This window comes from Telmatherina bonti (assembly GCF_933228915.1).
Source record: "Telmatherina bonti genome assembly, chromosome: 7".
In the NCBI taxonomy this organism is placed as follows: Eukaryota; Metazoa; Chordata; class Actinopteri; order Atheriniformes; family Telmatherinidae; genus Telmatherina; species Telmatherina bonti.
Genome location: NC_136625.1, coordinates 28756059 through 28767020, shown reverse-complemented (window position 1 = coordinate 28767020; position 10962 = coordinate 28756059). Strand labels below are relative to the sequence as shown.

The 10962-nt window shown below is 39.0% G+C and overlaps 1 protein-coding gene across 1 annotated transcript; it reads right to left on the bottom strand.

Moving 5' to 3' along the window:
• Positions 1 to 823: 823 nt before the first annotated feature.
• urod (uroporphyrinogen decarboxylase) lies at positions 824 to 9022 on the bottom strand. The gene is made up of 10 exons (XM_079243367.1): positions 8862 to 9022; positions 7433 to 7545; positions 7150 to 7229; positions 6716 to 6778; positions 5382 to 5579; positions 5106 to 5267; positions 3528 to 3662; positions 2998 to 3098; positions 2344 to 2410; positions 824 to 1973 (listed from the first exon to the last, which is right to left on the bottom strand). The coding sequence occupies exons 1-10, from the start codon at positions 8882 to 8884 to the stop codon at positions 1809 to 1811; spliced, it is 1107 nt and encodes a 368-aa protein (XP_079099493.1). The 5' UTR covers positions 8885 to 9022; the 3' UTR covers positions 824 to 1808.
• Between the last annotated feature and the right edge of the window lie 1940 nt (positions 9023 to 10962).

Genomic DNA, 10962 nt, shown 5'->3' with positions numbered 1-10962 from the left:
AGGCCGATCGGCTCTGAGCTGAAGCCTTTGTAAGCAGTTTTATATATATATATATATATATATTGTAACATTTCTCAAGACAATGTTTTGTCTTTGATCTCTAGATCTCAACTACATACTTCTGTTTTTTAAATCCATTAGTGTTTATTGTAACATCCCAGTGGGGTTTGCTTGGTGTGTCTAGTCTGCCCTCATTCCCATGTGGTGGATATCGCACTTTTACCTCAACTTTTTAGGCTGCACTGGATGTGGAAGGTGTGTTCTTGTTTTATTAGGTGGGTATAGAGCCACTTGGGGCACAGCATCTCCTGCCCCTTTTAGGCCCACTTCTTTGTTAAATCCAGGTTGTGACAGAGGATCTTCCCATATTTATGAAATAATTTTGTTGTGGGAATTGTGATATTTCTCAAACATTGAATAATTATCCTTTAAAGATAAATCATATAATCAAAGTTGGAATTTACATCCTGATAACCCGCATGTCCATGACATGATGGTTTTGTACAATAATTACTAAAATCAACCTCACACTGGACAGTTGATGGAAATGTTCACTTCATAAATACTTATGCTGCTTCATTTCTATTTTGCTTGACTAAAACATTTATTAGGACTAAATAACTGTTACACAGTTACAGGCAGACTAAAGCCTCAGTTACAACCTTGTAAATAACTCACTCTTCAGTAGACAACAGAGATTTCACACCTCTAAACGGAAAGGAAAACTAAAAATTTTTTAAATTAAATCAAAGGCAAAAAACAAAAAAATCAAGCTAAATTTTAGTAAAAATCTAGTTTTATTACGTAGAACCAACCTCCAGTATCCTTTTTTATAAAACTAACGTGAACAACACATAAGAGCTGTCGGGTGTGTGCTTACTATACAGGCACTTTAAACGCACACAAGCATTCAATCAGAACTTTAATGTCACTTTTTTTTTTTTTTTTTTTTTTAAAAATGGTATGCGCACAGATTAATTGAAAAACAACATGGCATTCAGGCGAGTAACAGACAAAGCAACATAAGGCTTATTTCCTGTATAAACTGAAACATTTTCAGTAAGTAGGACAAAAAGAAAAGGACAGAAAAGCTCCTCATGCTGTGACCCAGCAGGGGACTGGTTTAGTTAAACTGCTAGGTGGTGAAATGATCAGCGGCTTCATGCAGACATTTTTTCCTTAAAAATTCATTTCATAACTGCTACATCGTTTGTCTAACAACAAAAAAAAGCTTTGAAAAGAAGCTGCTTAGTTTGCTGATGAGCTGAGTTTTAAAATGGATTTAATTTTTTTTTTTTTATTCAGAGGCACTGCAATAAAACTGGGATTGGATAAAAAAAAAAAAAATTAAAATATATGAGATGTAATAATATTCAAAGCTGTTTAGAACTGTTTTTTGAAGCGGGTAAAAAATAGTAAAACAAATACGACCTCATTACACATAAGATGTGCTGTATATACATGTTCACATTTACAAGCTAAATTCTCCATTTTAATCCAAAAAATATAATCCACTCCTGCTCAGATAAACACATTATGGATGAAGAGAAATTGTCTTGAAAACCAACATGTTTATCCTGAAAAGCTGCAATAGATGGGAATGCGTGTTGATCTGAAGGTTTTTCACTTAATACAGCGGAAATGTTTTTGTCTTTGTGCCTCAATGACAGAAAATTGAAACACAATCAAGGATTGAAAGCTCTTTAGTCTATTCAACATTCAAAAATAACAAAAAAAAAAACCAGTTCAAAATAAGAAAACATCAGAGCATATTCGTTCTTTCATCCACTCATTTGCCACATTCGTCTTTACATCTGTTTGATCATGAGTTTCGAGTGCTTGTGCACGGCTTCCACGAAGGCGCCCACGTTCTCTGGGTCCATGTCGGGGTAGAGGCCGTGGCCCAGGTTGGCGATGTAGCCTTTTGTTCCGAAACCCTCCAACATCTTCTTGACAATGCCAGAAATGCGATCCTGGAGGAGAAGCAGAGGAGGACAGAAGATTAGAGCCCAGCATCAGCTAAAAAGACCTTTTCAGACCAGTTGTTGTTTAATCTGCGAAGCTTTGCTCCGAGCGTCACAGAGGACGAACTGTTCTGAGGAAAGCGTGTAAACAGAAATGTAGTTCAAACCACGGAAGCAGAGGTGAAATAAAAACTTAGAGCCACTAAGTGAAGATACAAAGAGCTGTACTTCTCACATCTGATAAAAACTGGACAAAACCTGAACTTCTTAAAAAGCTATTTGGTGTAAAAAAAAAAATCAAATAAAAGTAACTGAGCCAAAACAAGTCAGAACATTTTCATCTGTATGCTGGTCTTAGCAAAACGTCCAGGAGGTTTACCTTCGGAGCATACAGCGCACAAGGGTCCATGTTTCCCTGCAGGCTGACCTTCCCTCCTGTGCGCTCCCTGAACACACACACACACACACACACACACACACACATCACAGGACACACTAGTTAATCCTAATTAAAGTATTTGATGAGTAGAGCAGGAAATAGAGGTGTTTGCGAACTTCAATCCTGCATTAAAGAGTCAAACCAGGGTAAGGAAATAGTCAGTAATGGTTAAACCAGGACAGCAGGTTAACTAACTAACTAACTAACCCCCCCCCCCCGTCACAGAGTACAACGGATCTGTATCTGCTTTTAAATCTTTACTGAAGACCCATTTCTTTAAGCTGGCTTTTTTTCCTGCACAATAAGTTGACTTTTTAGATCGGATTTTATTTCAATTGTTTTAATTTGATTGTTTTTAGCTGACTGTAATTTTATAATTGTATTTTATTTATCCTTTTTTTTTTTAACACCCCCCCACTTTGGTCAACATTGTTTTTAAAGTGCGTTATAAATAAAGTTGTATTGTATTGTGACGGGGCTGGGTTTAAGCAGTAATGGCTAATGTGTTGTTTTCATGCAGAGCATAAACTCACCACAAAGACCAGACTTGAATATCAAATAGAGTGTGTGTGTGTGTGTGTGTGTGTGTATTACCGTGCTAATTGTGGGTCAATGGTCCAGTCCAACCCGACCACCTCATAATGAGACTGAGAAAGATCTTCTAGAGCGTAGTGAGCATCCTTTGCAAACACAATCTGGAACATACAAGCAGCATGCAGGAAACGAAAAGAAACTTTGTGTCATTTATGGCGAAATGCTGCCACCTACAGGTAGTCAGCTATAACAGCAACCAGCATCCTACATCAGCTGTGTCCAGCTCCAGTCCATCAGGGCCTGCAGGTTTTCCCCACGCATCCTGCTCCAACACGCCTGATGCATACCAATCTGACATTGTGCAGAACTTTAGTCTGTTGGGGCCATTTAATAAAAGTCAGGTGTGTTGGAGCAGGGATAGACTGAAACCCAGCAGGACAACAATCCTTTAAAAAAATCCCTAAAAAATAAACAGGATGATGCAAAAGATGAATCGATTGATAAAGTTGCTTTGACTTTTGACTTGATTGCAGATTATGTGGAGGTCTGGCACTAATGCAAAAAGCATGTTTAATGTTGGTTCTCCTCACCATGGGAACATCCTCTCCCTCCTCCTTTAGTTTGTCTTTGACACGGCGAGCGATGTCTCGGAGGTAAGGTAGAGAAAACTCTTTGAACTCTACTGGTCCCAGAATGCCGGCGTGGGACTCGAACACCTGCAAAGCCTGGACATTTAGAAGAGGAAATGAGGAAATGTACATCTACTCAACCTGCATTACATAAAGAAGACCATAGTTTTAACCTGCTGACTGTCAGGTTAACTTACAGAAATACCAGCCTGCTCTGAATATTTCAGAAACTGGGGCTACGATTCACACCGGCTCACTGAAACTGAATAATAGACGTAACGAGCCTAGATTTACTCACAGGGTCAGCATTAGGCATTAAGATAAAACCATGGCTTCACTGGTTTCACTGGTTCAAGCTGCTGGTGTAATGCTGTATGGAATATTTTCTTTTCACATTTGTAGCCCTTTAATTCCAAGTGAAAATTGTTTAAAACCCAACAGCCTGCTTGGGTATTACTGGTGACCATGTCCATCCCTTCATGGCCACAGTGTTGCATCTGACAGCTACTTCAAGCTAGATAAAGCAGCATGTCACAACGCTCGCCAGATCTGCAACTGACCAATCTGCAGCAACTGTATGATGCTTTAGTCAATATGTACACTATGTTATAATTTGGAACAATGCAAACTTTCACTGTGTTGATGGTTCACCAGCATCAATCTCTTCATCTATAAGAGGAGCTATTTTTCTATGTGACGGTGGAAAAGCTGAGACTAACTACGCTGAACCTGAGTAAAGCTTTGGCAAACATTGCTTGTGGCATGGAGGAAGTCCTCTGGCTGGACATTCACACAAAGATTTGAGCATTTAGACGCAGTTAAGGCGTGTAATTTACAGGGTAATTCCATCATATTTCCACTTTATTTTGGACCAAAAAATAAACAAAAACAGATACATTTTGAATTAAATTGTTTTGTCTTATCAGTGATTTTTTTTTTTGTTTCAGCTGAAAACAGAAAATTCAGTCGTGAATCCATGTGTTTTAGCCAGAGGGTGTAGAAGCGATACGGGTGGGTGATTAAGTGCAGAACAAAGATCATTGAAGTTTATTAGACCGAATTTGAAATACAAGTTTAACACCAATTTTAAGGTGTTTATACATTACTTACTCGCACTGTCGGATCACTGTTACAGTCTTGGAATTGCTCCGATTCTGCATCCTCACAAGTCATAATTATTGATATTTGAGAGTAAAACAACACTGTAGTCTGCTGACATCACACTGGACTTTGTGTAATAACCCAGGTTTGTGCGCTTGGCTTATGGTCCATTTCTAAGTTACAAAAAGGAAAAAAAAAAAAATGCTGCCTCAACTGTATTTTGTGCTGATAAAGTAGCGTCCATAAGGAGTGTAGGCAGCAGCTGCCACGATCAGCAAATTGTATTTATATCCATTTCTCAAACATGCTGCCTTTAAAACATGACTCATCTTACTGTTTGCACCAACGATCAATCGCTTGTTTATCAGGCGAAACCGGTTCCATCTTTTTTCCAGCTCTGAGAAATGTGTCTTGTTGTAAAAAGTTGGAGGGTCTGACCTGAGCGCCAGCTGCTACTTGTCCCAGCAGGTACTCGACGATCACATCCGTCAGCATCCTCAGCAGCATGTGGCTGGACTCAGGGTGGCGGTACAACCAGCGCTTTGCCTTAGAGTGGGTGTTGGAGCCGCCGCCCTCTATCATGTAAGACATGAGAGTCCACTGTGGCGGGAAAACACATCGCAGTGTAAGAGGAAGAAAAGCCCAATACAAACTCAGCTTAATGCTTTCTGAAGTGTGTAAACCCGTCATAGCGTGGTGAAAAATGTTTCTCACTGGAGCTCCTGTGAATCCTATGAGAGGCACTTTGCCCTCTATCTTGTGTCTGGTCAAGGTGATGGCTCTGAAGACGTAGCCCAGCTCTTTGGCGACGTCCACGTTGGGCCGGAGGCGCTGCAGATCTTCAGGCTCCTTCAGTGGGTCTGTGAATGTTGGACCTTTACCGGGCACCATCTGGACATCCATCCCCAGAGCCTGAAGGGAGGAAGATACAGCTCGATGCTTATGGAGGAATGGGACATGAAACAGAAGTCTTCAGCTTCTCTAAGACAATATACCGACATCTCTACAGTACTGCAGAGATGTTTCTGCAACACATTTATCGGTGATTTAAACTTTGACTGCTGAAAAGCCCCAATTTCAGCAATATTTCATAACTCTGACATTAAAACTGAGCTTTTGACTTATTTTAATGACTTAGTGGTATTTAATATGTGGGGATGGTAGTGGCTCAGGTGGTAGAGCTGCTTGTCCTGTGACCTGGAGGTTGGCGTTTCTTCCTGCTCCCCTACACTGCATCCTCCAACAGGAACGCTGAGAGCCGGTTCCGAGCTCGGATAAATGCAGAGGATTAGGTCAGAAAGGGCATCCGGCGTAAAACGTCCCAAAGTAAAACCGTGCAAATAGGGTTTCTGTAGCGGCTCGGTAGTTGGAAGCCGATGATTCGCTGCGGCGACCCCTTAAGGGGGAAAAGCCGAAAAGGACAACAACAACAACAACAGGGGTATTTAATATGTACATTCCTGGAGTCGTCGTTGCTAAACTAAACTTTTTTTTTCCACCTCAGATCATCCCTGTACAGCATTACTTTACTTTCTGGCACCGGGTCACATCAACACCCAGGCAGTTTAGAAAGTTCACCATGGCTGATTCAGTCAAGAAAAAGAAGAGGACATTATGAGAGGAAGTGCAGAAAGAAAAGAACAAACGTGACGCAGCAGCCGATGGGAAATAGTCAACATCAGGCGGATTCTTACTGGCTGGAGAGTTGAGAAAAGAGAAGAGATACGAGACAGATGCTGGCAGTCCTTTCCTGCCGGGGACTTAAAAGTCTGTATAAAGACTGATAAAATTCTGCAAAAAAATTCAGTTGTGGTGCTTTAACCCTTTAAGTAGACTGAAAGTACAACATGTGCATCAGTCGACACAGTTTGCTGCTAAAAAATCTGAACAAGACTATATGGTTTCATGAACAAAGATGGGTTGTGGGTTTCAGGAGAAATTCGCTTCTGATTGAAATATTTAAATGTTTAAATTGGTGTTTAGAGATTTTAAAAAAAAAAAAGCTTGAAATTTGTTAAAATTTTAAAAACCGAACCTGCTCTTGATACCTGTGGTACGACGAGGATGTCAGAGAAGATAATGGCAGCATCAAAGGGAAAACGTCTCAGAGGCTGAAAGCAGATTAAGAAAAAATGGCATCATTGTAAATAAAACAAAGACTCAATAAAGCTGTATACAAAAGATAATTTAATGTAAATCTGAAAAGGACAACACCAGTTAAGTCCCAGATGGGCCACGCATCCCTTCCATCATCATTCGTGTCAATAAGTAACTTTTTACACAGCAGCAATCCACAAAATAATCCTCTAAAAGAATGAAAAAAGGTGTTTCTTCTAATCCAATATCCTAAAAATAATGTTTCAAGTTCTTGTTTTAAAAAGAAAATTATTTGAAATGGTAAATACATTTATAACAAAAATAACAAAGGGCTTAAGGTCAAAAGATGGAAACATGACATATCTCTGTGAATCCAGGATTTTACCTGCAAGGTGAGCTCACAGCAGGCCTCCGGGGACTGGCACGTCTCAAAGAAGTCCTTTCCTGCTCGAGACTCACGAAACTCTGCAGGCGAGAATTAACAAACAAGAGGATAATGATGACTTAAAAGGAATCTTCATCTCCTTCCAAAAAAAAAAAAAAAAAGTGATACAAAACAAAATCCAAGAATAATAAGAAAACAACTAAACCATGAGAAAAAAAAAAGTGATTGCACACATTAGGCATTTTTGAAAGTATAAGTGTCATTGTCAGTCGGAGGTGTGTACCTGGTAGGTATCTCCCAGCCTGTCTCATACACCAGACTGGGACATGCTCCGTTTCTTCTCCCTTTGCTGCTCGCAGGAAAGCATTGTTCTTCAGCTGAGGAAAGTCCTTGGGGCTGGATGGAAAGAAACACTGCAGGTTAGCATTAGTTTGGCTGTTAGCCTCTGTTCAGAACTGGTGCTAATGCACAGTTTTACAGCAGTTTCACTGGGTTCCCATGGCAACTGCTGCCAAATTATAGACCTCACTTCCGCCTGACCTCTACAATATAAACTCATTTCATAAACTCATTATTCTAAATGATTTAATCAGAAATGTAAAGCACTGAATTCAACCGTAACAACCTCAACTTCTGTGTATTTAGTCAGCTAATTTATTCTGTGCCCCCACTAACTTCACTCACATCATGACTGAGCATTAGTTGACTTACTTTTACAGTAACAGTAGCTGCGTTCATTCTGTAGCCACCACCGATTTACACGGCTTTATCATTCACACTGATTGCATCGAGCTAAATTTGATAACAAACTCGTGCAAATCCATCCAGATCAACAGTTTATATGGTTTAGTTTTTTTATTTATAATATATTGCAAAAGGGAAGTAAGATCCCTAGACAAGACAATAGCATGCTTGGCTTATCTAAAATACTGGTGCACCCCTCCCTCTCTGTGCAGTCACACTGGGCATCTAGCTGACCTGCTGTAGGTGATAATGATAGATAAGAGACCAGAGGGGGGTTATCGTCAACCAGCAGTAGAAAAAACGGTTGAATCAGTGGATCACAAGTCATCACAACTGTCCCAAAGCCTGACTAAATTTAGCTGGAAAATAAAAATGTACATCTGAACTTCTGATGTTACATTACATACACAATAGACTCACATGTAGAACTGCTGTTAAACTCCTCTACACTAGGAGATCGGGTTTCTGTCTGGAAATGATAGACTGGCAGTGATCAATTGGTTATTCTGCTTAGTTTAAAAAAAAAAAAAAAAAAAAAAAAAAGTCCATTCGTGCACATTTAAAGTTGAACACGTCAGCTTATCCATGCAACAGTTTAAAACAATAAAATCCCTTCTGTGTGCAAGCCGAATACGCGAGAAAGTCCTCGTAACTGGTTCAAGTTTAGAAACCAGTGCAGAGACATGACATCGTTCATATCAGGGAGAAAATAGTCATCTGCCCAGTTTGGAAATGAGGATTCTCCATGAAGGAGAAAACTGGGCTAAAGCTGCGAGAATCTAATGCTTGCTGTGGTTTGACTGCTGAGGGGGACAATATTTACTAAATAATACCTCACAGTGAAATGTTTTCATAAGCATGACGCAGGCAGGTTTGGTAAGGTCAGTCTGTCCTGACAACCAGCAGGGAAATACTGACGTGAAGCACAAAGTTACACATTTCATCTGATTCAGATAAGAAATACTCACAGGATTAAGTCGTTCTTGCTCATGATGGAAGCGCTGAGGAGGTGACACGCTTTCTTACAAACTCCCCTGGCTCGCTCTCAAGTTGTCAGTAGTAACCAGCAGCAGCTCTCAAACTGTCATGTAAAATGACTCACGACGACTGCTATGCTGGATGTGGCGGTCCCGGCCATCTTGGAAAGACCACGTGACTGACTAGACCAGGAAATGAGGTGGGAGCAGATCCATATGAGCAGATCATTCATTCATTCATTCATTTTCCTAACCGCTTCATCCAATGGGAGCAGATCAAAGCGCACAAAACATAACTTTAACCATAGACATCATATATACGTAGACGCCGCACTGACGTCTCATCGCGCCGCCATCTTGCGTGGGTCTCCATGCGCCTCCAACGCATTTACTTGTGAGGTGTAGGTCAAACTACAACAATAACTTCACCAATTTTTACCTGATTTTTCTCACAGTTTGGTTTGTTACAAAGGGCAGAGATATTGTGATGATACAGATCACCATAAGACATAAAAAAACAACGTGCTTTTATGCTAAAATATTTAAGACATAAGGTAGCTACTATATAAAAAAAATATATAAATGAATTTGATACTAACATGTTTGATTTTTTATTGATGCATTCAGATTTATCTGTTTTTATCTGGTCAAATTAATTATTATGCAACCTTGTGAAATGTAATTCCAGACGATCTACTTTCAATATTTCGCAGTTATTGCAGACATGCTGAACAAAATACAGGAATAATTGCTGGCTTTCTCTTAACTACGGTTGACTCTTTCTTTTATTTGCATTTATTGATTTATCAATATAGAGATATAGATGTACAAAATCTGAAAATAAATTATTGTATCAAAATTGTGAAATTCTTACCCAGAAAAACACTCAAAGAATGTAAACCTCCGCCAAGGCCTTTAAAAAGTACCTGAATCCAAACAGTGATCCGGATCACCACCAAAAATAAATCAGTTCTTCCTTTTCACATTTCCAACAAGTCCAGAAAATTTCATGAAAATCAGTCCATAACTTTTTAAACAGATAAAGCCAATAAAAACATAATCTCCTGGGTGGAGGTAATTATGCAACCATGTAAAACTCTCTTTATGAAGCATCAATTTCATATTTTTCCATAAACACCTCATTGGAATAAAATGTATCATGTACATTTAGTATATTATTCACTGTGTTGACATTATTTATAAACCAGTTATGTAGCAAAGTGTTTTGCTTGTGTGTAATATATAAGCGTTGTTCCACAAAAAATGTGGGGAAACTACGTTGACTCTGCAGCAAGACTCGAAAGCGGAGACCCATCCAATATGGCGGCGACACTGGTTAACTCGCCAGGGCTCAATGAGGCGTCTACGTATGTAAGTCTATAACCCCCCCCCCCCCCCCCCCCCTTTGAACTTCATATGTTTACAAAATGCTCTCCCATAGAATTAATTTTTCTCTCTAAAAACTTTTTATCTAACCAAACTATAATTCCACAATTACCTACCGCAACAATACGAGGAACTTCAGTTACAGACAGAAAATGTACAAATTACTATATCAGAAAATGTTTAACCAACAATTTGTTCCCTGGCTTGCAAAATAAAAATAATATTATTCATAAATTTGACAAAAAGGATATAACAAAGTTTAGAACAATGTACCTGTCTTTCCCTGTCGCTCCTGAAGTAAAGGAGAAACAAAATAATGAACAATATTTATCCGTCCAAAGAACTACTTCAGGTACTATTTAAAATTCAAGAAAATGTCTGTACATTTTGTGAAAAAGACATTGAAAGTACTGATCATCTGTTTTTCTTTTGTGTTGTCGTACAATATTTCTGGTCCAAATTATAGAACTGGTTTAATAGTATTTTTCCATTGTCTCCAATATCTATAAAAAGAGATGCCATTACATTTGTTATGCTGAATAAATACAAGAAAGACAAACTCTGTATAAATCTCTTTTAATGTTTAGCCAAATTTTTTATTTACAAATGTTAAGTTCAGAAATGCTCCCCTAATGTGATCTTTTTTAAAAATGAACTCAAACTATATGTAAAATCTTTGAATTGTATGGAAAACCCCAAATCTCAA

Excerpts from the sequence above, each read along its gene's own strand:
- urod (XM_079243367.1), bottom strand. The coding sequence starts at position 8,884 with ATGAGCAAGAACGACTTAATCCT. Across the intron at positions 5,580-6,715 it reads ACATCCTCGTCGTACCACAG|GCTCTGGGGATGGATGTCCA; the intron begins GTATCAAGAGCA and ends TCCTCCCTTCAG. Across the intron at positions 3,099-3,527 it reads AGGGAGAGGATGTTCCCATG|ATTGTGTTTGCAAAGGATGC; the intron begins GTGAGGAGAACC and ends TGTATGTTCCAG.